This window comes from Cuculus canorus, chromosome 15 (assembly GCF_017976375.1).
Source record: "Cuculus canorus isolate bCucCan1 chromosome 15, bCucCan1.pri, whole genome shotgun sequence".
Lineage (NCBI taxonomy): Eukaryota > Metazoa > Chordata > Aves > Cuculiformes > Cuculidae > Cuculus > Cuculus canorus.
Genome location: NC_071415.1, coordinates 16,005,701 through 16,032,722, shown reverse-complemented (window position 1 = coordinate 16,032,722; position 27,022 = coordinate 16,005,701). Strand labels below are relative to the sequence as shown.

Sequence of the window (27,022 nt, the reverse complement as noted above, 5' to 3'; positions counted from 1 at the left end):
GGTAGGAAAAATTCTCTGCATTTTGAACAGTTCCCACAAAATGAAAATCTGCTTTACTAAAAAAAAAAACAAAAAACTTCAGTTTTAAATATTAGATGTTTCTAAAACCCCTAAATATCACCGCCATAAAGCCACTAACAGCGTTCTCCATTCACTCATTACAGGGCAACATTACTTGGTTTTCTTTCTGCAGTACACAGATTAAATTGTGGAATAGAACTTCTAAAGCAGTTTTCCATCTTTTTTTCTCCAAACTTCTGCAATTAAAACTTAATCTTATCTTGCTTTAAAATTAAATCGGTCCTCGTAGAAGTATTAATTTTAATTAAAAAGTTAAAATCCAGCAGTAGCTTAAAAATTAAGTTCTTCAAACAATCCATTATTTCATCAACTTACTTCCTAAAGATATCCTGGCAATGCTCTATCGTCATGTTACAGATGAGTTCTTCCATCCAGGTTTTCCACTGCTCTACTCGGTGCTTCTGAAACACAGCTTTTGGATACTGAAGAGCCACTGTTGCATAGTTGTGCAGCTGTTCAAGACAACCACGTAACACGGATCTTCTCTGCTGGAGAAGAGCACCAACCTCTCCTTCCAGCTGTTCACACTGACTGATTAGATGTGCCTGGCCTGCATTTTGCAGAAACGCTGTTGCTGGTACATAGCTTGGAGGACCTTTTAAGAAAGATGGTTAAAAATTAAGACTCATCCCTGAAGTACACATATTTTGGAGTATACAAATACTGAGCGTTAGCATCTTTTGAAAAGCATTCTTTTACTTGTGGTAAAGGAGGCATGGAAAACTCATATTGAGAATCTTGAGCACAAGGCAAGACAATAATCTTGTGCCCAGCTAGGGTAAGACAGACAAATCCCTTCAGACAGCTTGGCACAGAAACCTTCAAGTGCTCTAAATCAGTCTGAAGAACTCCTTTTCATTTATTATATACAAGTCCTTGACTTTAAGTCAGACGATACTCATAATGCCTCCTGATATTAAACTCCAGTTACTTTCAAGCCATTAGAAAACCCCCATAAATACTATTTTATACCTAGGTCCATTTGTGTGCTAATTTCTTGAAGAAGACTTGCAAGTTGTGTTGCCTCTAAATTACTGAAAGCAGTTTGGTAATGCGTTATCCACTGCTCAAACTCATTCAGCTTCACCTGGATTGCTTCCTGGACAGCTCTTTGTTGAGACTGCAACTGCGTGTGCTCAGAATACCTGAATTATTGAAGCCACAGAATCAAGTAAGTACTACAAGAAAAAAAACACTTAACTATATTATATACAAAACCGTACTGAGCAACCCAAGTATCACGTTGAACCAGAAAATGAACATTCTCACCAATTACATAAAACATTGTGTCAATAATCAATTCTGGTTTTCAACAAAATAATGAGTGTATGACCATGTTCATGCAATTCTAAAAGCCTCAATCAATTTTAAATAAACTTGAAAAATAAGTTAAACAATTAGAAACTTAAATGAAAATATTTTTGTGCCAGTATCAACACGTGGATTAGTTTGACAGGACAGTACACTGAGCACATTGTCTCTTGCCTTGAGGGTCGTGTGGAACACTGACTAGCACAGGTTATACTGATGGACCATGAGGCGTAGGACATAGATTATTTAGTAGGAAAATGGTTTCAATAGTTCTGTACAAGTACTGACTTGCTCACTGTAAGAACAGCTTTTAAATAGCTATTACTCTCTCTCATACGCGTTAAATGTTAGAAGTGTATATAAATACCAACTAAACCACCAACTGTATTGAACTGTGATATTCCTGACAGAATTTCTAGCTCCTCTGTACCTGTGCTGAAGCGTGTGGGAGGGATGATCCACTCCTTCTGCACCTTCCAGAAATTCTATCTCTTCCAGTAGTTTTCCTTGCAACTTTTCTACATCTGTCAACTGCTCTTGCAGGTTCAGATACTCTTCTAAACTACTGTCCAATTTTGGCAGAACAGCAAGCATTTCATCTCTGTTCTTAAACCAGTTAACCTATAAGCAAGACAAAGATGTTACAGAACTAGACTTAATTCAAACCAGTAAGAGAATGTAATGTATGACAGCACTTAATCCTTCAATGATACTGTTCATTTAGGACTACCGACAGTGCTACTAGTGCTAAAGCTTAAAGGACATTATTTAGACAGCTCTCTAAGCCTCTATGTTCCTTCCTCTAGCCCAGATTCAGTCTACATATTAAAACATGTTTCAGAATTAAGCACACAGAAAATGAAAACTAAATATTTGCAAGTTCCATATAAGCACTTCCCTCAATACAAACTCAATTTAGCTCAATAAAATTTGTCAGCTATTTCTAATAAGTGACCACCTCTTCCACCACCCCCAAAAAGCAAATAAATGAAGTGAAAGCATAGGGTTGGGTTACAAAATTATTGTAGTAAAGTCACCTTTATTTCAGCCACTCTTGAAGAAAAGAGACTTCGTGTAATATCTCTCTCCATTTCTCTCTTGCTTTGTTTGTTTTCCGCCTGCTGGCCACCACCGCCATAGACTGCTCCAGCAAAGCCTGCTTCACCTCCTGCTGTCCAGTCCACCAGAGGATCGTAAACAAAAGCTTCAAGTAACGTAAGCAAAGTCTCTCTCCCACGTCGCATAATATGAAGGACCTGCACCATATTTGAAACAAAATCATTCTGACCTTGCATTATCCTTGCAGAAAAGCAGAATTTTAAATGCAAAATACTGTACTTGAGTTGGTATAGAAATATGTAAATTATCTAACTTAACTAACCACTACAGGAAGAACACTACAGTATGTACAAATTCAGCCATCCTGTAGCAGCATCACTAAAGACTGCATTCTAGCCTTCCTCACAAACTCCATACTCTAACAACACACACTTGAGGAAGAAAGCTTTCTTCAGAGCATTTTTCTTTTTAAAAATACATCCGTCATTTTTATAAAGGATGAGTCCTGAAGAAAGAGGGTAAGGAAAACTTTACAAAAGAAGCTTCAGGTAGAATGTTCATGTTTTTCAACTAGAGCTACACATCCTCCCTCCCCCCAAACTGTACTGTACCACTAACCACATGTGTCTTTATCTGACATTGTCACAGTTCTTAGATACCTACTACGGGATGCACCTAAAAAGTCCCATTAAAATGACAGCAGAAAAGGCGAAGGCTTTGTAAATCAACAGCAGAATGTTTCACAGGGAAGTTCTAAGATAGTATTTGGCAAGTGACAGCTCTCAGTTTCCTGCAAGTTTCCCAACTTACCTGTTCACAAGAAAGCCTGAAAACCCCTTCTACTCCTGTCACTCCAAGTGCTGTTTCAATATTGTGCGTCATCCGGAATGGAACCTTCTCTGGTACCCTAAGGCTCTTGCCTTTAAGATAAAAAATTAAGTTGTTTCTTTTACTTACCAAGAAGGGAAACCTTTTATTTGAATAACATATACCATTTTTTAAATTACCTTTTTCAAAGCAAACATTATAATCTATGTGGACAACTTCTCCTGTAGTCATATCTATGAGAACATTATCCAGATGTCTGTCTCCAAGCCCAATGATGTAGCCAACCATGGACATAACTGCAGTGGATCTTGCATACGACTTTAAAGAGAGTTTCAGGAAAAAATTATTTGTGGGAATCCTCTGCCAACACATTGGACTGACTGCCGTCTTAAAACATTATTTTAAGTGCAAGTGTAAAACAAATCAAACCCAACTTCTGAGCTGTTTTCTATTTGTTGCCTGATGACATCTTACAAGAGCTCTCCTGTCTTAGGCTGATAATTCTAGTACACTAATGAAGAGCTATCAGGTGTACATATACCTGTTTATTTCATTCCAGACAGCACAACTGCCAACATTTTCTGGTACATGAAACTTCAGCGATGATAGCTCACCTAACTCATGCCTGGGGTGCTTTCAAGCAATGATAGTAATTTGTTGCCCCTTATCCCATTAAAAACATAGCCTTTCAAAGGGAAAATGTATTTTTCTTTATAACCCACCTGTGTAACTCTCCACCATTCATCTGGTGTAGTACACGATGACCAGAGCTCCTTAGCTAGGAGATTTGGAGGAGTTGCTTCCATCAGTTCTTCTAGAACAGCCCTCATGACATTCAAGGGCCAGTCACGACGTGACACGTCAAGATTAAGCCCGACTGCCTTCAAAGCAGGTCCAATTTTACTGTAATAAAGTTCACTGGGTCTAGGCACTATTCCAGGATTTTGAGGAGTCTGGTAAGAGTCCTGAGCCTAGAAAAGGCAAAAATTTTAGCTTGCAGATCAGCACCCATTACCACAGAAAAGCATCCCAAATTCAGTTTTGGTGAGAATGAAATGACATCAACACCTCTAGTGAGGCTGACTTTAAGAGCTCAGAATTCTTTCAAAATCCAATAGTTATAGAAGCCTAAATATACCGAAAACATATTGCCTGACTCTACTCTTATCAAAGTAAATTTCAAAAATGTAACTATAAAAATTACATTTAAAATTAAATGAGAAGGAGAGAAGGAGATGTGGAACTAAACTTCAACCAAGATTAACTCCTGCAATACTATGAACGGAACACAATCCTTTTAAGACTATGTTTGGAACTGCAAAGCAAATCAGAATAAATATTTCCCTTCTGAACTGATCTAGCTGGTATAAAACACAGTAGCTACCTTTTGTGCCTGTAAAGCAGCTTCTCGCTGTTGCCACCGCTTGTAAAGACCAAACAAAGGTGTAGCTCCATCCACCCACTGGATCAAGCCTGATCTTGTTCCCAGAGGTGTCACAGAGTAGTGCCTCGCATGAAACCTCGGTGTCTCTTGACGGTTAATAGTAGCAAACATCGTGTTCACAATTGATAAGAACTGCATGATTCTTTCATCTAGATGCAAGTCTTCCAAACCTGTGACAGATTTGTTTAAAATTTAGTCTCTAGATAAAAAAAGTCTTCTCTAAAAGCCTAAAATTTAGCTTTTTTTTTAAATCCTACTTCACTTCAGACTATGAATAGCTTTATAAATGATGCAGATTAAGGACAAGTTGTTCAGCCTAAACCTAATTGTTTACAAAGCACTTACCAGAATCACTAGTTTATTACAGCTCCCGCTGTGAGCAGTACACACAGCAATTACTAACAGAACTAACAGAACTTTCCCTTTTAGGGAAGGCATGAAGTCTCTTAAGTTCTCTTTTGAGTGCCACCTTAAGCTTCTGGAAAAGCGCATCCAGCTAATCCTCTCAGTATGCAAGCAGAACACCAGTTCTCATGCAACAGTTATACACAAGGGATCTGAAACACCTGTGGACTTAGAGCTTCACAAGGCAAAATCACTTGAATTTGTATGGTGAAGCAGGAGGTGAGGAAGAGAGGGAGCAAATGCTCCAAACAACTCTTCCTCCCTATCACGGACGCAGATAAAACCAAAGTTGCAGCCATGGTTCTTCCCAACTTTGATACAGTCTAATCTGCAACAAGAGACAGTAACTTGTATGAGAAAACTTCATTTCTTACCTTTGAACAGGTAGGGATAGTTCTTCCCATCTGAACCCAAGAAAAGCAGCTTTTTAGGTTTGGTTTTGGTAGGCAGGATTGTGATGGTGCTGCCCACGCTATGAATTGTGACTGTGTCTCTGGTAGACACTTCTCCCGGAAGTGCTATTTCAGTGCTCATCATGGCAGCCAACCAAGGACTGATTTCTTCAAGTCGTAAAAGGTAACTAGCCCGTTTCTGTGCTCTTTGCTGCAAACTTAGCATAACCTATTCCAAAGAGATTTTTTGTTTTAGGTTGAGGTTCATATTAACAGCTAGCATTAAAATATATCACCAAATCAGACTTAATGGTGGTAATCTTTCAGAAAGCATGACGATTTTTCTTAAACTACTTTTCATCCACAACACCCTACTTATCCATTTACAGCTCAGGATGAAGATAACAAAAACTAAAAACCACCTTTTTCGCAGCAAATATACCCTGCCTGGTGATAGGCACCAAAGTCACAACAAATCAAGATCTGAAAAGAATAAAATCATTTCATTGGGTAGAAATGCAATAATATAGACAGTCAGTAGGACTTTTTACAGAGGCCGAAGTTACTGTGCTTTACTGTCTAGCATGCCTGTGGTGATACTAGAGAAGACAAAGTTTCAGACTGCAATTTTGATATGACAATAAAATAGCAAAAGAAAGAGTGTCAAGCACATGGTGCAGGGAGTGCATCAAGAGTCTCTACACAGTACCCTTAGTCTGTGCATATAATACCTCTTTAAATGGAAGCCAGCTGCTTCCAGGTTTAGCAGGATTTAAAGGATTCTTAAGTTTCTCTAGTGCATTTTCAATTGCATCTCCATAGCTATCCTGAAACCATTTCTCATGAGGAGTTTCTGCAGGAGCTGCAGTGATGCTTCGTACGTGCTCCAAAGCAAATACAATGGGCTTCATTAGAGCTGTATGTTTCTCACGCATGATTGCTATTTTCTCCTCTCTGTTAAAAAAAACAGAACAAAACTTACTCTTAACTCCACAAAATTAAGTTAATCCATAAGCAGAGCATTGCAATAAGACTGCGAATGAGGTATGTAAGAATTCAGGAAAATTATCACATCTCTAAAATGAGGTCTTCGAGGATGACTGTATTAAAAGGAACTGAACGCAAGTTCCTCTGAAACACACTAAGTGAAACATTTGAATTGGATTTTTTTACCACTGGAAACTCTGAGGAGAAGCTCAGGAGTTGCTCAAACCACTAGGCAACTTATTTCCTTTAATAAAAGTGCTCTTTACTACTACTTCCTGAGGACACGCCACACTATAAAGTGCACTTAGCCAGGTGCACAGAGAATAGCTTTCCTCTTCCACAAATCCAGATTCACAGGAGAATCCAGGTAAGGGAGGAAAAAGACTTGCTGAACACTGAAAACAAAAAAAAAAGGTTAAGACATTCTGTTTACTCCACAAAGATTACCCCTTCAACACATGCTTTTCTTCATTTCAGCTGACTTGCAGGAAAGATCTTGGAAATGAAGATTTCCTAATCCACAACTTCATAAGCATTGGGTTCCAATGCATTATTGCTAAGGAAATCCCAATACACATGCACAGGTAAGCCATTGTTGTTTCTCGTTTGATTAGAGGACTAACTGTAGCAGCAAAACATTCTTGAAATAAGGTCACTGTCTTACAAAGAAGCATCTAGGATACATAGGATCAATTCACTGCAACATCACTGACCCACGTGACTGTATATTTCCTCAAGAACAAATATTTGTTACGGTTATCACCTGAATAATTAAAAAAATACATACTTCCGTAAAGTGTTGTTGTTTTGGACCCTCTTGACTTCATCTTCCAGTTGTTGAATCCTTCTGAGAACATACATGTGCTGCTGCAGCAGAACGCCCAACCAAAGTTCATCCCAAAGAACTGTAACTCTGCGCAGCTCAGCCACTAGCATCTGAACCTGTATAAAATAAATATTCACTTACTTTTAAGAGTATTAGTATTAAGACTTATTTTTGCAGATGGACAACTTAAAAAAATGAGTCTAACAGCAATGATGCACCAAACTTTCAGGTCTGCCCACTAGATATACAAATTACACATTCTGTGATTCAAATAAAACCACAGGTAGCGTGCATTTGCATTATTTACCTGCAATACCATTGTTGGATTTGCAGCAGAGAGCTTCTCCACAATTTTGCTGTAACAATCCTGCATCATTGCTTGATCCTCATTTAAGCCAACTTTTGTGTCATCTTTACTGCTTTCTTGAGAAGCCGGGGGGCTCCCTCCATCACATTCACCACCCAACAGTTCTTCTCCTTGAATATTACCTAACAATGTAGGGATGGCAGAAGGCAGCTTGTTTCCTGAATTAAAAACAGGTGTTGAAGCATTAGCCACGTTGTGCTGGCCTTCAAGGATACATCACTCAATACTTCATTTAGCATGAGGTCCCCGTATGACATTAAGTAGCAGTAAAATATACGATGATAAAATTGAAAAAATTATTTCCTAAACTGGCAAATTGAATGAAAGGTATCAGTGAGGTTCCATCAAAAAATATTCCTACAATGGAAACTACCAGAGGTATTGAAAACAAAAAAAACACCTCTCAGTATCATTTTATCCAGTATATAAAAATCCATTAGCTAAAGTGTATTTGAACATCTATTTTTTCCTCTGTACCTGAAGTCTGGGATTCACTGCTAAGTGAAATGGTACCCACTATCGCAGGATATAGAATGAGATGAGGAGAATCTTGAGCCACTCGACACAACAAGTTGCAGATGCTCTGACGAACATACACTTCTGGGTGATTCAGGCGGGAGAAAAGCTGAGGTATAATACCTTCACAAACAGGAAAAATAAAACGTGTTGATTCATTTTATTTTCCTTCAAAATTATGCACAGTTTTATTTAATTTCATTTTTAAATCACGCTGGTATAGCGTTGGGAGAACATGAATGTCTAGCTTCTGAAAAAACCTTTTTAAATAATGGTCTTTCACAGTACGGGTAATAGCTTATTTTCTTCTACTATTCAAATACAGATAACATCAGAAGCAATATATAACTACTTCAAACAAGCACTAGGAATTGAGTTTTGCACATTTTATTTGTTGTAGCATTTTTCAAAAATAAGGAGAGTCACAGGAATGGTTCTTGAAGTCAGCACAACTGGATGTTTCAAAAGAAAGTACAGTTTTGCAATAACTGGCTTCCTCTTCTGCTGTCTTGCACGCTTTAACTCAATAACTTTTTGTGGTAAAGTCCCTGAGCAACCAGCACCAGTAATGTAGTGACAATCCACTAATTTTGAGACAACCAGCTTTGGCCACGTATCTTCTAGCAATAAAAAGAAAAATCCATCACTTTTTTTTTTAATATAATGGCAATATAACGTAATACTTCAGCTACAAACATAAGGGTAATAATGAAATATTCACAAACTACATCTCCTTTCTCCTTTCAGTCTTAAGGTGGGGAGGGGATCAGCATCTATGCTACTTAACCAAGATTAGAATGCATTGCAGGCTTGAACATCTTTAATGAAATTATTTAGTGAAAGACAGGCTCTCTTTCCATCATGCTCAAAAAAAAATTTATGAAAGTGCAGCCAATACCTTCCTGCTTATATTTAGAGAGAATGCATCAAAATTTATTTTAACAGCCGGATAACATATATTTACCTCTCCATGGAGCAGTAGGTGTAGTTTCTAGCCCATGTTCTAGATACTGTCTAAGTTCTCCAGCATGTTTCACAAGCAACCGTAACAGTCTTAGGGTTGCCATCACAATAACATCATCAGTGCTTTGCTCAGAAGTATTTCTTAAGTGCAGCCTGGGATCATCTTCATCAAGTGGAACCTTGAAAGAAAATATTCCTCTAAGCTCATAATATCGTTCATATCAGCATTTAGAAAAAATTGTAATTGGACTTCCTCATCAGCACAAACACGAACCTGACCAGCATTGAGTTTAAGGAAAGTAAAGTATGCGCTGCAGGAGAGTTTATAGAGACTGAAGATTCTGTCTACAACTTTCCTCCACACTTTAATTAACCCCTCAGTTGCATTTTCATCAAGATCTGAAAGCCAGGGACAACTTGTTAATAACTGACGCCATATAACATCCACCATATCATCTTCTTCATTGTCTTCATTTTCAGTGATTTGTAGAGTCATATCTTCATCCTAATTGCAAATAAAGGGAAAACAGATTTGTTTAAGTCCTCCATCCATTTCTACAAGTAATATTTGTTCCTAATCCAGTTTTTGTCAAGGCAACTCATAAAACTGCATTACTTCATCATATTAGTATTGTTCACAGAACAGACGTGTTCTTTGCTAATGGATGGTTTCTTAGAGAACTCTTATATTGTCCTAATTTTTCTTTAAGCATTTACAAGAGTTAATATGAATCACAATTAGAGTAAAAACAAGGTTCACACTTAAGCTGGACATTTTTTTTTTAAGCAAGCAAATTTACACTTACTTGAATCCCAGCTGGGCGACACACTGCCTGCCCAAGAATCCCATAAATTTTCTCTTTATCTTCTTCTGCAATGTTGTCTGGAAGCAATTTCTGAACCTCAGATTTTTCTCGGGGCAGCAGACGAACACCTTCTCCCTGACTGTAACATTAAATGAAATATTGATCCCAAATATATTAGTATAGTAGAGCTACTGAACCCATTAAAACTGTATAGATAAAACTTCCTGGAAGAAAGAAGTCTTCATTCTTATCTCAGAATTAAACTCACTTCTTTTTACAGAGGGCAAGTAATCAAAAGGATATTTAAATTGCTGCTTACGTGCTACTTCACACTACAAAGAACAGTAATCATAAATACAGAAATAGGGTTTACCTTAAGAAAACTAGTTGTGCTGTATAAATTCACACATTGGGATGACTTTACCTGGCATTATCAACTACTTTCCGGCCCCATCTGTAAGCCCAACTAGCCAGGGCTGCCCAAGACTTGGCTACTTCAGGTGCTTGTACTGAAGACAAGTGATACAGCTGTCCTAAGATGAAGTCAGGTTCTCCAACTCCAATATTTACTGCGATAGGAGAAACAAAGCAAAATAATGTTATAACGTAGAACCTACTTCTGATTTCCTTAATAGAGAAAATAACATGAAAACATTTTAAGTGCATCATCAGGGTTTTTTTCTGTCAAGATACTACCCAAGAGTCATCTTCTGAAATGCAATTACTTTTCAGTTCTGACACTGCAAAACAAAGACCAGTTTTTCATTTGCTAACAACTACTGCCTATACTCTACAATTGCTTTCTCTTTCACAGAAAGATGGAACTGAGGCAAGAAACTCAATCTCCAAACAGCAAGATGCTTCAGAGAGCGGACTGTTAGGAAGTATCCAGGGCAGTGTGTCTGTGCTTATTTGTGCATACATTTACTTTCTTCATCATCAAGTCAGAAAGCACCTACTACTTAATACTCATTAACAGCTCTAAAATAATTCTGACTGCGAAAGAGATGAACCAAGTTATTTATGAAATCCATGTTTAAGCAAAGAACAAACTTTACTTTGACATTTTAAGAAAATTCTGCTGAAAATCGGAAATTACAGTACGTTTTACAGCAACAACAGAAGTGTTCAAATTAAGTATACATTAGAGATCACGAAAAAACCTAAGGTAACTGCTTTTCACACTTAACAGGGCCTTCAAAACACACACCCTGTCAGTGCTTAATCTGAAAGATCTCATTCAAACTAGCAAACAGAAGAGCTGAGAGCAGACAATAGCATAAAAAAAATTGTATCCTCCTCTTATAAAATAAACGCATTCCAGTTTCTTCCTCAGGCCATCACCTGAATGAGAAAAATGTGAAAGAAATAAAATATCAATATTAAGGAGTTTGGGTTTTTCAACTTTGTGTAGTTAGCTAGCACAAAAAACACACACTGTTTACACATGTGTTAGGAAAACAAATACATGAGTGATGGAGCACTTCGTCATTACCAATAAAACTGTGCTCTCTCTCAGTGGAATGATCAGTAACTAATTAAACAAACAATGAATAAGGAGAACAAATCTACCTGTAGATTCACTTTCAATCCTAGGATATTCTTCTTCTAGTGTATTAACAGTTGGGAGATCAATCAAATTATAGATGTTTTTAGACAGGGTGGACAGACCAGTGTGATTCTGCTGTTGTCGAGCTCTATATACTTGTTTCAGCTGTCCTGAGATCTCTTTCCATTCTGCTTGAATCCATTTAGCCAGTGTGAGAATAGATTTAGCAACTGCATATTCAGCTTTGGCAGATTTGCAAAAGGATATGGCACAAGAACTCAGCATTTCCATGGCATGTGTTGACTGACCTGCATGTCATGGAAAGCATATCTTCAGTAGAGCGTTAACTTTAATCAAAACACTTCTGAAATCCAGCATTTTCAGATACAGCTTGTAACAATATATTTTTTACAAAGAAAATTTTCTTTTGAAGTTAAAATGACAAGTAAGAAAAGACTTGTGAAAACACTTTCAGACCGAGTCAACAGTTAATAGGATGACATCAGTTCCCAACAATACTGTCCTAGTATGATTTCTCCAAGGTCAGGGGAATTAGGCTGGTTATAACGACAAGAGGCTCAAGTATCTACAACACAATTAACAAAATACCCACCTGCTGTGTATAACAATTTTGTTTTCTCAATGTCAAGTTCAGGACCCCACTTTTCATCTATCTGACCTGGTGCAGACAATTTTTTAAAGTGCTGGACCAAGTCCTGTGCAGTAGTGGTTTTTCCTAGCTGAATTTCGCTGCACTGGGCAAGCAGCCGTGTAGCTAGGGCAATATTTCCTCGCTTCCGTGCAAATTTTGCAGCTGTTAAGCCCAGCTCCATTAGATGGCTTTTAATTGGGACTGTTGGTTCTGAAGTAGAAACAAGACATCATAAAGAAAATCACTAAACAAAAAAGAATTGCACCTGGGTAATATAAATAATTTCTTCCTAATGTATTCTGTACATGGCCATCAGTAAAAAAATGCTCAAGAGTTTGATGTCTCCTAATACCTCCTCCAGATATTCAGATGACTTCATTTCTGCCTAGAATATTTATACATCCCATCTGAAATAAAATATATCCATAGATAATCTGTAGGGCAAAACAGTAATTTTTCTACCATAAGCATTCTTCTTAACTAAAAATTCTACTTGTCCCCCATACAACTTCTTTATCTCCCGTTACCTCTTATCCTGCACATTCAAACAGCTTTCGTGAAGGTTTTTAAAGACCCACTACTGGTAGTGTTAAAGTGTTCAAAAGTGAGAGCATGTGAAGTATGAAGAGATGAGCAAGTAAAGTGTGATGAGAAGAGCAAGTATAGAACTGCTAAGCATTTCAGAATTAATTTTTTTAACACTGTCTACACTACAGTAGTGACCCCTGCTTATAAAGCAAGACATTTAAATAACCAAAACTTGGCTTTAAAAAAGAAATTCAATTAAGTAATAGAAAAAGACACAGCTGGTGCTTTCAGCAGAAGATTTAAGTTCAAATTCTGCATTCACCTTTCATAACACTAAAACGAGAGCTTATATACCTTTAAGTTTTTCCATCAATTGATTCTGGTACACTGTGTACCTCAGTGCATGCATCCACGGCCTTACATCATGCTGTTTGCATGACCTCAAAGCATCGTTGAAGAGAGGTACAAGACAGTCCTGAAAGAGGCACAGAAGTTGCAGAGCTGTCATGAGAGAACTTTACTAAAATGTATTTTCTTACTAGAACCAAAGACCATGTTAGTGCAGAGTAAACATTCTCATTTGTACTAGTAGCCATTATCGTTCTATGCAACTCCAGAAAGACATGCTTGATTTTGAGAGGACAAAACTAACAATGGCTCAAAATTGAGCAGATTTTTTTTCTGGGCAGTACGATTAGACACTAGAATAAGATCATTCATGCTAACTGACGTTTGACATTGAGTTTTTAATTACTGAAGTGATTGCTTTTTGATAAATATTTTTAATTACGTGTGCATTGCATGAATAAGTGTTAAAATGTATCACTTCTCTAAAAAGCAAGTATCAATTAAACTTTAAAAATACTGTGTTTTTGAAAGAGATGGTATATTTATAACTATAGAAAGAAGACCAACAGGCACAAGTTTAAAAAACTTGGATCAAGGCACATTAGAAAACGAAATGAAGTCTTTTTACAGTATGATTAACAACAGTCAAAACAATTACTGTATGTTCTATACTCATTAGTTCATGACATGACATGCAGAAAGACATTACTCCAATTTAGGTTTTAAACACACAGACATACCTCTGATGTCAGCCTATTGGATACAGTGTTTTCCAAAGCAGAAGAACAATACAACTGAAGAGTGCTCAACACTGGTAAAGACTGAGACACAGTGAGTGTGGAAAGTCTTAAAGGTCCAATAGCAATTCGCGACGTCTGCTTTAGGTATTTAATAACATTTCTGAAATAAAAGAACCGGAACAGTGATTTTTGTTAGCTAGACTTTAAGAGCAAGCAGTGGTATCAACTACTGAAGAAAAAGCAAATTCAACGTCTTTAGAGGATGATAAAGTCTTGCAATATCACACACAAGTTACATTATGATACCTTATTATTAAACTGACAAGAAGCAGTACTTCATGAAGTCACAGAACTACATAATCTCCAAGTTAAACATCTTATTTTTCCTTGGTAAGCTTAACTCACAACAGCTAAAACTGGTATCAAACTGAGATAGATGTTTAAGTACAAAATAGAGTATACTTTTCACAGAGTTATGCTTAAACTAGAACAGTTTTTCACATTCATTCATATTAGCATATTTCAGCTTACTCAGATATTGACTGCCACTTCTGCTCCTGTTCTATGTGGCTTACAGCTGTTGCCAGACATACTGAACTTCTCAGAAGTTGTACTTCAACTGCTTTTTGAAGTTCTCTTGGATCAGGACTTAACATATTAGGAAGGAGCTTCTTCATGTCTACATGGAGATTAAACAATTGAAACGAATTATAACCAACAAACTTTACCAACCATGACCACCTGAGAATGCATTTTTGAGAGCAAGGAAGTTGGAAAAAACCTCTTTTTTTAAGTATATATATTTTATAGATGTATGTATTCATATCAGAAATTGTTGACAGATAGAAACAAACATGTGAACTCCAGAAAACACACTTGTATCAACACTTAGCATGACCACTGCCAAATAATCTGAAAGCTTAGTTCATAAAGGTTATGGTCAGTCCACTGAACACAGCAAACTGCATTCAGAAGTTTAATAGAGACAGATACGTAAAGTACGATTTACTTTTGTACTTGAAGTAATGTTAACTTATGCATTCATACCTATCTTTTCTTTGGATCCCCCTGCAAGTAGGTTGATATTTTCTCCTGGTAATAATTCTAGTTGTTCAGTGCATTCAGCAAGTTGTCCAGACTCAAAGCTGCTCAAAGATCTGCAATTCAATGTTGACAGTTTTATCTTCACATTTCTACTTTCAATTCAGTTACTAAATATCTTATACAGCAAAAGAGAGACTCAAGCTTAACTCAAAATCCTACAGAACACTTCTAAATAATTGTAAGAAAAAATCCCAGTTTTCACATAGATCAGTAGAAAGCAATAGTACAGCACCAAATGGATAGATTCAATAGCAAAGCGAGAGGAAAAAAATCTCTCCAGCTAGAAAGCTTCTCACATTATCATCAGACTATGTAGAAAATACTCTCCTGCCATAGTCAAGAAGTAAAAACTCCCCCCACCAATGCACAGAAAAGTAAGTTTTGGTGCAGAATTTCATGAGGCCGTGGTTTCAATTCTTCAGTTTTCATGAAACCAAAATTCCAGAAATATTGGAATACTGTGCAGGTCATAAATTATACAAACTTATATTGCTTAATAACTGGAAGCAGCCAATTTAATATCTTTTCCATTGTTCTACATTAGGAAATTATTTGGGCACCACAGACTTTTACAAAACTACACAAAAAAAAAGCAGCACTGAAAGGCTAAGAGGCTTAATGGCTCAGAACACAGAAGAATCAATGGTTCAATATTCCTGTTATTGTCCCTTGAAGAAGGAATTATCTAAGAACCTGCATGAGAAAAGAAAAAAAGCATCCAGCATGTGAAAGTTCCCCTTTTAGCTGAATTATTTTGGTGATGCAGAAGAGTCAAAGCATTGTGCATCCTTAGGAGCTATTTACATGATTTTTCTGATGATATAGTATCTTACTTCCAGTAACTATCTGGATGAAAACTAACTCAAACCAGCCAAACCAAACAGACCACTGCAATATTACAGCAGCACTTGTGTGATCATCAGAAGTGCTATGCATTTAGTTTACAGAAACACAAACATGCAGGAATGAGAAATTTTCCCAACCGTGACAACCATTCACTCTCCTAATGGATTAACTGCACAACACTCCCAAGTCACTGCAGTAACTCCCCTTTCCGACAGAAGCAATCACCTTTTCAGACCTGCAAGATTTTATATCAAAAAATATGCTTTCTATAAAAAAAGCATTCTATGCTTTTATTTTCAAGTCAAGAAATTTCAGCCAAAAGGATTTTACAATGTTTACTACAATAGCACAGGAATAGAAAGTAATCAAGTTGTCAAATGAAACGGAAAGGACCGTTAATGCTTGAAGGACTATTTCAATGTCATAAATATTTTCTCATGAACCAGAGAAATAATGGGTTAGGAAATAAATGCACAAACTACAACTCCAAATACAATTTAAAAAAAAAAAATGTAATCAGCCAAGACCGCCTCAATATTTTAATTCATTAATCTAATATAAAAAGTATATTTTTAAGAACTGTACCACTGACAGGCATTTTATTTTTCACTATTGCTTAAGTTGTGGGAAAGGATCTATCTTCTCTCAGTAGAACTAGAATAAATTTCTTACCTTTTACTTTAAGAGAAAATATATTTTTCTTGAATACTAGGAAACCTCAGCAGTCAGAAATCTACAATAACTACTTAGAATGATGTTACCTCTTTACTTATCTGTAGGGCTAGTAAATACCATGGCCAAGTTATCCCTCTCCCAAGAACATAACTTTCTTCTTATCACACCTCTATTTCAATGACAGCTAGTTTCTAAAAATCCATAAACACTTCCAGAGTTCAGGATCTTGGAACTCAAATATTAAGTACTGCTGAATAAACTATATCCTTACTTTATGTAGTTAAAATCTGCTTTCAGATTGATTGAGGTATTGCTATTGCTTTTCTTCAACTCGTGGACCATATTTTGCCACTCCTGAACCGCAGCCCAGTCAGCAATGGAAATGTAACATTCACAGGCTTTGTTACCCAGGTAGTTTATAACTTCAGGTGAAGAGTCACTTGGCTTAGTCAGAACAGTTTTTCTAGTTTCTCCTGTGAAACAAAAAGAAATAGTATATGTACTTAAATACATATTTACGCTCACGCATCTTTAAAAAGCATTTCTGTTACTGAAATGAAATTTCTATGTCTCTTGCAAAGAAAACCACATTTAAAAAAAAAGTCAAATATTTACACAAATGTACAGTATTGGTCTTCAACTTAAAAAAAATAGAACCTTCTCAAAGGTTTTTGTATAATTTAGTCCACATCTGTAAAGAAGCATCAAAACAGGAAAACTGAAGAAGTTACGAACAAAGAAGAATTCTTTTCAATGCTGCAACGAAGTCACGGTAGTTAAAAAACTGAGTTACTTGTGCATTTCTAATACAATTATATCATAAATACTAAGTCTTCTTATGATTATTTAGAATTAAATTAGTAAATTACAAAATATTTTACCTAATGTTTTTAGTTTCATTCAATTAGACACGAGTACTGAAAACCCTCATATCTATACACAATATTGTTTTCAGTGCCATTAAATAGTTGAGTTCAGCTGCAGACAGAAACAGGGTTTCAGATTTAAGAATTAGAAACACGATCATTACCACAGCAGTATCACTCAAGGTTCCAATTTTACATACATACAGTTACAAAATTGTATTTCTCTTAAAAAGAAAACAGTAAATACTGACCATTCAAGGAATGCTTTGGGCTGGCATTATTCACGCTGTTTGAATTGGCCAACTTCAGAACAGTTTTGTCAAAGCCAGTAATGCAGCAATCCACTCCTGTCATGGAGCATAGGTGCTCCTGGTATTCCGCAGTTGCTTTTTCAAACCTTAAATGGTTTAATATTTTAGTCAGCATTTTACAGAACCAGTTTCTTTTTTTGGTAAATACACTGTGCTTTAAACGTTTGTAACCACAATACTCAAAAAGTTCACGTGTCTCCTTCAGCAAAAGAAAGGGATTAACATAGAATACAAGTTTACTGGCTGAATTTCCAAGCTATAGCATAGTATGAAAGCTTCTCCATTCAGGTTTTAATGCCAACTTCAAACTTAATACAGATTGAAGGAGATAAATAAGTTTTATATTTGACTGTCACACTTTTTACCTGTATGACTAAAGCTGAATAACTATTAGATACATCATTTAATAGAGAATTATGAAACAGGGTCCAGGGCAACAACTCACAGCTTAAACTTGACATTTCTAAGAAACTTCTCATGTATTAAAGCTTCACATTATTTTAAGGAATCTTACAAAAAATGGGTGAGAGTTATAAAATCTCTTTTTTTTCTTCTGTTTGGGAATTTTTACATGGCAGGTAAATAACGCAAGGTGTCCCTTTTGCATTTCATACAGAAGAAGAAAGGATGCATTCACTGACCCACCCATTTGTATCTGCAGCCAAAGATTCTACTTCAATAGATGCAGAAGTCACTTTTTCAAAGCTGAACTAAAACTGCAAAGTGTCTCCCTCAGACTCCTCCCTCTCTAGGCAAACTGTGGCAGGTAATCAGATCATGCCATTAGTAAGAAACTTCATTAGAAAATATTGAAATTAATCATATTTTGCAATGGAAAACTAAATGCAGTATGAAAAGAGATTTGCTGTGTACAAAAAAACCTGAAAACCACAGCTTAGGAACACCCATTTATATTCAAATCCTGGTAATTTAGTTAAAACTAGAAGTTAAAAATATCTAAAAACACTGGATCTATTAGAGAGCTCTGAAAGACAATTACTTTAATTGACATCAAAATTAGAGGAGCAGCCCTGATTCATGCCACAATTTCGAAGATTCAGAAGAAGTACGCATAAAAAGGAAAACAAGTCCGAGTTTGTAACATCCAATCATCTGAGAAAACCTACCGCCCTTCCGCTTGTTGAGCTACAGAATTGATCCAGGCAAGACTCTTCCCAAGTACAGCAGAAGACCAGACACCGATACCCTGAATAGCTTCAGGACAGTGAAGCTCACATAATGCTTCTACCAGCATCATAATTGTCACTTCCAATTCATTTCCCTAAAATCAAACCAAAGGCTTTATTTAACAAATCTCATCAGAGCTATATACATGGTTAAATACAATGAATTTATAAGCCAATTTATAAATTCATTCCATGCATCTAGAAGTGAAATGCCTGAATGTCAACAGTTAGCAATCACTATGTGATGGTCTATACCTATAGAAGCAGAAGGACACATAAAAGAAGCAGGAAGTAATAAATATCCACCAAATCTCCTTTGTTAAAATATTTAAGCAAATTAAATAATAAACTAAATCAACTATTCAACTTTCTTAAGGAGGCTTAACTACTTTATTCAGCCATCCCAGGCCTGTTATCTGATAGTTCCTCAGAGGAAGTTGATTCTCACAATACATCCCCCTCCTGCTCATACCCACAGGTTAGCAAAGACACTACACTACCACAAGCTTGGGAAGGCCTCAGGCTAATACAACAGAAACTTCATCAGGTTTGAGCAAAATCTTCTGCTTTAAAAGAAACTGGTCAATTCAGATTGTAAACAAACTCTAGCATTCTTTTCTGCATAGTATTTGACCACACATATACAACCTAATCTCCAAACCACAGTAGTCACTTAAGCACAAGAGTCTGTCAATGCAGAAGAGTTTAAAATGTGGCTTTAAATAACAGTCTTTTAGTGACCAGCTTATTAAATAACTACTGATTGCCTTAGCTAAATTCTTTTAGAATATCACAGAAGTATTTTTGCAATAGTCTACTAAGTTTGAAAAGAGAGTACCTGAGAGATACTATTATTAGTTTTCATTTCTGTGAGTAAATCAAAACCATGCCTGACTGTCACAGCAGGCTGGCCAGCCAGCAATCCAACTCTCATAATGGAAAGTCTAATCCGCGTTAGCCAATCCTGGCATGTCTGACGATTAGTATAAAAGAAAGTCCTGATAACCTTTAAAGAGAGAAAAGATAAGTTTTACAATACCATTCTTCTGTACAAATTAAAATAGTTACATTAAGCACTTGTATTTATAAAAATCAAAGTCAGGACAAGTTTATTTTCTCCAGCTGAGTTTAATTGAGAGATGAAGAAACAGGTAAAATTCTGTATCTTTACTTTTAATCCAAATGGTCTAAAATCATGCATAGTATGCAACTGGCCAAGGATACTGGCAAGCTAAAAATCTTGAAGTGCGCTGAGTATGAAGTAACCTACTACTGTCATGTCAAAGTCTGGTAATTGAAGAGCTTATTTCTACATTGTAGAATGTTTTGCAACTAGAACCACACAAAAGGGTATGTTCTTTATAAATAAGTATTATATTCCCCCCAAAGCAATTTAAAGCCTCCAATAGTTATGTTACTTCATAACAGTAACATAGCAGCTGACAATTTACTAACAAGCAACTGCTACAAATGAGAGGTACCACAGACTTGCTTAATTTGAACCATGAGACAAGCTGGTACTCCAGAAATAAATCGTGTTTTCACATGTTCTCTAAGAATCAAAGCCAGACAACTCAAGAGTCAAGTTTTGCTTGAGAAGTTCTTCTGAAGTTCCACAGTTAAGACATGAACAACCCTGAAAACACTGCTCATTCAATAGACTGTTTCAAGCAGCAACAGCACTGTAAGAAAGACAAACCTTGGGTGGAGAGGTAAGGGCATTGGCACATCCTTCATAAGCATTGTACATCAATTTTTCCAAGTTCTCCAGATACTGTAGAAGGAGAACAAGCCTAAGCTGGTTGCTACCATGTCCTTCATCATTGTCTGCGGTAGTCCACTGGCTAACATCTTGGTCAGGGTTTAATGTATGGGCTGCAAGACTCCTAATAATACCTACACAGTTACCAAAACAAGAAAAAAAAAAAGTTACCAGACAATATTTCATTCAGATGTGTCAATGAAAATAAACTGTATTTTTTATATTACCTTCAATTGTTTGAAACGTATCCTGGGCTCTGCCCAGAGGAGTTCGTAACTTCGAAAGAACAGTAAACTGAGCTGCTTCCCAAACAGCCCATTGCCAAAGAACAGCATCAGTCTTCAATAGATTACGAGGGATGGTTGGTTGATCTCTCTTATCTAGTCTTTGACAGCTATAGAATAATCTTTCTAACCAATTATCCTTCCTAAAAGAAACATCGGTATGTTAACACAAGTTCATGTGATAACAAGTTTACACTGCACACACTTCAGCTCCTTATTGCTTTCAAACAAATCTCTCATAGGATTCTTTCCAAGCAGCAATGTACATTGGCAAATATGCAACAAGGTGTGTATTTGAAGATATTTATAAATACTTCTAGAGAAGTGTAAAAAAAATTATTTAAGATAACGCAATGTAATTTGCAAAGATAATGAAAAATTTTAAACTAAACATAGCTTGGAATTCTTTAATATAAATTGAACACCCATTGACTTCAGTTTTAAGAGTTCATACCCAGTTCGGTGAGAGTTTCCATACAGAATAAAACTAATGACATCAGAGAAATCCTGTGGGTGGAATGTATTACTTGGAGCTTTGCTCATATGACTTCTTATCGCCAAAGAAATTTCCTGTATTTCTGTGTGGGTACGATTACTGCAGAAAAGGGGAAAAACAACCCATGTAACTCTGTACTTGAATAAATAAAAAGAAGTTGTGCAAAAAGTTATACATACACACAGAAGTATATATATGTAATGACTGGAAATAAGTATACTCTCTGTTTTTTTGACCAAGTGCTTTAAGAGTTGAGGTCTTTGAGACAAATCACACGACATAATATTGCTGAAGCTCTGGATAACGTGGACCTCACAAGTATTCATATTTGCTGTATAGTTTATCAAATTTGTTAATTACTTTGTGTACTACTGCTCTTAAAAAACCTGCAACAAAAGTAGAAGAGATAGCAAGACACACATGCTTATTGATTTTACGTTAAGACAGTATGATTACATTCGAGTGGTGCTACTTTTCAGATAAACGTCATTGAAGAAAAACTAAACCAGTCTCTACATTGAAGTTAATCTGAACTTACCTCAACACAACATCTAAAGGAATTGATTTCAGAAGTTTTCCAAAAGTTTGCCTCACACGAGCACCGCTATGTACCAGTTGAACACGACACACATCAACACACCTGCATCACCAGAAAGGAAAAAAAAGGTGATAACATTGCCATTAACAGCATAATTCAAGTAGTAAACAGAATTCTATGCAAGTACCTTTGTAAAAGGTCATCTGGGAGGGAGGAAGACAGGGCGTGGAGGCTACTACATGCTTGAAGACAAATGTTCACATCTTCCAGAAGGGCTGAATTAAGGAGTTGAAAGAAAAAAAGAGTTATTCTTGCTAGAATTATGTAACTTGTGCATTACTCTGCTTGTGGCAGAGCAGCTTAAGATCTTTTACAGCATAGCTGCTGGGAGACAACAGAAGCTTTAAGCAAAGCTTTTCTTTTGATTTTGTTGACTGGTTTTACTGTAACAAGTAAATGCTTAATAACAAAGTCACTCCTGCTATGTTACTTACAGGCCTTTTCCAATGGCTGACAGATTAATTCTTCTGTGGTGTCCACACACTGGCGTTATACACAACATATTTCAGTACGAGAAAACTAAGGTAAAAGTTAGTAACTCCAGGCCTTGGGAAGCTACTGCTCTTGCTAGTATTATGCTACTAAAAGCATTTGTTCCTATATTTCTATTCCCAGGTTTGGAAATTCAAATCAATACATGACATTATGAAATGCTTCCACTGCTTTTGATGAAATAAAATGCAATCTTAAAAGTAAGATTTGGCACCTCACTGATATTTTTGGTAGATCAATTTCACAATCAGAGATTATTTTAAGAAATAATCTCTTTTTTCCTAAGAAATAGGTAGGAATTAATTTGAGAAAAAACATAGTAGAGAGTGTAAATTTTTGCGGAACACAAACCAGAAGCATCTCTAAAAGTAAATGAAACTAGTACAGCTACAGCTATCAGCAGTTTATGACAAGTTCACTTATGTACTTCATTATGTCAAGCAAAAGACTGTTAAGTAAAAACATGCAATATCTTACTGTTTGCTAAAATTCCTTTACAAAACTTATGAAAAGATGGGAGAGAAAACAATGGTGCATAAGTTTCTGATTTTTTCATCAGGACTGCCACTTCCAAAGCCCACGTCATAAGTAGTTTCCTTCAAAAAACAAGAGTATTAGTCACTCAATACAGTTACAGAAAGATATCTCCCTACATAACTTAAACTACTTCACATTCCAGATGAGTATTGTCCCTTAACTCTTCGTACTTTTTAAACAAAAGGTTCCATAACATTAATAATGTCCCACAGCATTTCTAATACAGGTTTTTAACTATTGTGAAAGGGTCCTTTCAGTAAGCAAAATCTTCTTTTATGTAAAGCTTGACAGTTCTGCTTTTACTGTATAGATGTTATGATGGTTTCCTTTTTTTATCCTACTTTTCACATATAAAAATGAGCAGCTAGTTGTTTTCACAGGTGTTTCATTATTAATGTTTTAAAAAAATCAAATATTTGACTGGTTAAATTTATGCCAAGTTTTATAGCTTAAAATTATCCTAGTTTGTGAATTAAGACATTCTACTAGAAAAAAAACAATAGCACCCTGATTAATAAGAAAACATCAGTCACCTGGTATCTTGAGTGAGGTTATCCTTCTTAAGCAGTAGCCCCAAAAGGTTTAGTATGATTGAGAAATGTTTTTTTGTTGCTGTGGTTACAGTACTTATAACTGCTCCATCAAACAGAGAGGGAGAGGAAGAACTGAGGCTACTGGATATGAAATGGTCATGCCTGAAAAGGCAAGAAAAAGCATAAAATATAAAACCACTCCAAGATTAGGGATACTTCCTTAAAATATACTGTGGGGGGGAGATGGACACAACAACAATAAAACAACCCCCAAACAAAACGACCTCCAAACAAAAAAAACACCCAAAACCTAAACAAACTCAGCAGCAAATGTTAATATATACCCACAGAGTCACCACATTATGTCAAAATCCAGGTGTTTTTATCCCTGGCTTAAAAGATCAAAGCTACTACTTTACATCAGTCCATACAGCCCAGCAACCAGTAGCTAGTAAACTCTTAGTGAAAAATAACCAAAGCCAAAAAAAAATGTAGAGTGTAACAGTTAAAACTACTATATCCCCTTATTTTGACAACATCTGGTAGTAATAAGGTCCAAAATGTGCTTACACATATGGTTTACATTTTATTATCTCTCCTAGATCTTACAGTAAGCAAAATAGTAAACAATCTCTCCTTATTTACTTTCAGTAGATTTCTCCCTCAGTTATCTCTACTCAAACTTCTAATCTGCCTTTTAATAAAATGCCAAATTTTAAGCCAGGATATGCCTTCTTGGCTGAGACAGACTTCCTGCAATTAATGAAAGTAAAAAATGATTAGGGAAATTTGGGCAAAAGTTTAATTGCAATAGCCTATTTAAATTTATTACTTCAACAATATATTCATTTCAGATCTGTCCACCCTGGTGCTCTTAAAATACTGATGAATTTATTTAATCTTCATACCTGGAACAGTGTGAATACAACGTATAGAGCACTGCATACTGGACAGCAGGAAAATGAACTGCTATGTCACCATGAACAATCATCAGATTTTTACTCAGTAGTGCAAACACAGTCGGCGAAAGGGCCCACATCTATAAAACAATTGCAAAGAAACATAATAAATAGAATCTATTTTTAAGTGTAGTTGCCATACCATTAATTATTGTGGTTTGCTTTTTCCCCCAAGGGAAATAATTTAGGTCTATTAATTTTCTGGTCTTAATTTTAATGATTTTCTCTCCCCTTTTTAAACAACCTGTTAAAAGCAGTTTATTTTTTTATTTGGAAAGATCTGGAACAAGTTACTTTCACATGGCTGATATTCTATCAGAGAACACAATAAAGCTGCCTTTATCTGCCTTGATTTTCAAAAAGAATTACTATGACAGTTCTTAGAACCAATCCGTGAATAACTCTGATAAGATTCTCTCCCTAAAAGAGAAATATGCACCTACTCGAGATATAATACAATCCACCCGTTCTGTTTTCTGTAAGTTTTAATACTGGATTTTTTTCTATAACATAAGTTACGAAACAAATATGATCATTTTAATTATATATATGTGCACTACTGGTGAATTATATTATAGTATATAATATATAAAGTTAAAAAGTGGGTTTATCCTTATCGCACAAACCTTATCTGCAGAGTTTTTACTCACCCCAATTAATGAGTTCTTAGCATTTCCAATAGTACTTAGAGCACTGAGGTCAAATATAACAACAAACTTTGCATTATCCACATTGACTATACGCTTCTTGAAAGAGTCATGCTGGATTTCAGAACAGGCCTCCGGAAGATGTAAACTATAGAGAAGACTATTCAGAGCACAGGTCATTTCTCCTAGAATCAACCTGTAAGCAGTCTCCAAAACAGGAATGTTCTTTAGGCTCAAAACAGCTTGGTATACAGCAAGGGCTGCTGCAACAACCTGGAGAATATAAAATAATTACAGTAATAATTGATTAGCATGAAGTCATAAAACATCTTAGTCACCAACATAGACGTTAAAATTACGCTTCTTTATCTATGACTAGTCTAGTCTGATACACATACCTATCTACAGTTTTCTGTAATTAAGTGCTACTTACTTGCAGAATCTACTAATTACCTTCTGGATCATCCACATAACACGCTGAGTATGAAAGGCAACTAAGGAATTCTCTATCTGATATGAAGGCAAATTTACCAATCCCCTATCAAATCTAAATGCCATACCCAAGAAATAGCTACGTCTGCCTTTTCAAAAGTTTCATATATATAGTTAGATTAAAAAAACATATAATTAAGATGAATAAAGTTTTACTGCTTAATAAATATATTCTAGGAAATGCATGGAGGCTGTTGTAATACAACCGTAGAAGTCACTCTTACCTCTTTCTCCCTATGATAACGAAGAACAAGTAGTTTCGACTCTGGTATAAATAATTTCTCTACAAATGACGATGGCAGTTTTGTATTTATTTGTTCAACAATCTGGGGATAAAAACCAAAATTATAAATATCTTAATTTTTAATTAAGTACCTGAATTAATTTTTATTACAACTTCTAGCTTGAATACACTATATCTAGAAAAACCAGCTTCCCAGCAACGCAAGTATTTTGCATTTCCTTTCCCAAATTCACATTCAGAAAATTAGTTATTTTCAGACTTTAACAACACAGCTGAGAGAAAGCTGTATGATTAATTTAGACTGATGTGGGTTTAAGTGTTTGCAACCTACATATTAAGATCTACTTTTGAAAAAGTCTGAATTCCCAGGTCATGGCACAAGTAGATAAATAGAACATACTAAACACTAAGATTCTGAAATTCATCAGGTGGTGTTATCAACTGCAGCTACCCCAGAATGACACTGTCCAACAGATGGGGCTGGGGTGAGGAGTGGACCAGAAAACCCCCAAAACACACAAATAAACCCCACCATGAGCATTCAAGCTAAAACTAAATACTACTTTATCAATAAACCAAATGTATAAACAAGCTAGCAGCACAAGCTACACAGAATACAATACAAGCATTTAGAAGAGGTCTTGCTTGTGATGAGGAACAGAAGAGTTTTAAACATCTAACACAAGAAAAAGCAAAATTGCTTAGAAAATAACATTTTCCAATGCAAAAACTGCAATAATAAAAATGTGTACAAACCAGTGTCAACAGATTCAGGACTGAAATGATATAATCAGTGCCACAAGTCTGACAATTCTCCATTTGATCTAATCCATATGTGATGACCATGTCACAGTGTATGGTCATACTTGGATCTAGGCTGCCAAGTAAAACACCAACACATTCATTGGCAGCTGTAAGCACGGCTTCAGAAAAGAATACTTGGTTTGCTGCAGTCACACATCTCATTACTCTGTATAGAACCTGGAAAATTAAAGCCACATGTAAATTAAACTACATTGAAAAGAGGCAAGGACTGCATTCTGTTTATTTATTCACATCCACTTAACACCCTGTCCATCTACTCTGCATCTTGGTAAATTCTGTCACTAGAATATTCTGAAAAATGCACATGGTGGCATTGCACCTCAGAAGTATTAAAAAAAAAAACCAACAAACCTTCAATTGCC

General features: G+C 36.0%; 1 protein-coding gene across 2 annotated transcripts in view; it reads right to left on the bottom strand.

Moving 5' to 3' along the window:
- Positions 1–27,022, bottom strand: part of SMG1 (SMG1 nonsense mediated mRNA decay associated PI3K related kinase) — a 64,374-nt gene that overhangs the window by 12,394 nt on the left and 24,958 nt on the right. For both annotated transcript variants that reach the window (XM_054080452.1, XM_054080453.1), the window contains 38 exons: positions 26,592–26,816; positions 25,816–25,917; positions 25,103–25,372; positions 24,402–24,532; positions 23,494–23,655; positions 22,901–23,019; positions 22,059–22,146; positions 21,872–21,973; positions 21,292–21,432; positions 20,781–20,980; positions 20,491–20,687; positions 19,630–19,797; positions 18,732–18,886; positions 17,545–17,690; positions 16,699–16,900; positions 14,850–14,959; positions 14,334–14,481; positions 13,803–13,962; positions 13,069–13,189; positions 12,148–12,396; positions 11,558–11,842; positions 10,410–10,554; positions 9,986–10,124; positions 9,454–9,684; positions 9,181–9,358; positions 8,178–8,339; positions 7,641–7,858; positions 7,295–7,449; positions 6,252–6,474; positions 5,503–5,749; positions 4,664–4,893; positions 4,002–4,250; positions 3,459–3,597; positions 3,262–3,371; positions 2,430–2,648; positions 1,823–2,013; positions 1,054–1,226; positions 397–676 (listed from right to left, as the gene is read on the bottom strand). In XM_054080452.1, coding sequence (XP_053936427.1) covers positions 397–676; positions 1,054–1,226; positions 1,823–2,013; positions 2,430–2,648; positions 3,262–3,371; positions 3,459–3,597; positions 4,002–4,250; positions 4,664–4,893; positions 5,503–5,749; positions 6,252–6,474; positions 7,295–7,449; positions 7,641–7,858; positions 8,178–8,339; positions 9,181–9,358; positions 9,454–9,684; positions 9,986–10,124; positions 10,410–10,554; positions 11,558–11,842; positions 12,148–12,396; positions 13,069–13,189; positions 13,803–13,962; positions 14,334–14,481; positions 14,850–14,959; positions 16,699–16,900; positions 17,545–17,690; positions 18,732–18,886; positions 19,630–19,797; positions 20,491–20,687; positions 20,781–20,980; positions 21,292–21,432; positions 21,872–21,973; positions 22,059–22,146; positions 22,901–23,019; positions 23,494–23,655; positions 24,402–24,532; positions 25,103–25,372; positions 25,816–25,917; positions 26,592–26,816 — 6,770 coding nt within the window. The remainder of the gene's footprint in view (positions 1–396; positions 677–1,053; positions 1,227–1,822; positions 2,014–2,429; positions 2,649–3,261; positions 3,372–3,458; positions 3,598–4,001; positions 4,251–4,663; positions 4,894–5,502; positions 5,750–6,251; positions 6,475–7,294; positions 7,450–7,640; positions 7,859–8,177; positions 8,340–9,180; positions 9,359–9,453; positions 9,685–9,985; positions 10,125–10,409; positions 10,555–11,557; positions 11,843–12,147; positions 12,397–13,068; positions 13,190–13,802; positions 13,963–14,333; positions 14,482–14,849; positions 14,960–16,698; positions 16,901–17,544; positions 17,691–18,731; positions 18,887–19,629; positions 19,798–20,490; positions 20,688–20,780; positions 20,981–21,291; positions 21,433–21,871; positions 21,974–22,058; positions 22,147–22,900; positions 23,020–23,493; positions 23,656–24,401; positions 24,533–25,102; positions 25,373–25,815; positions 25,918–26,591; positions 26,817–27,022) is intronic.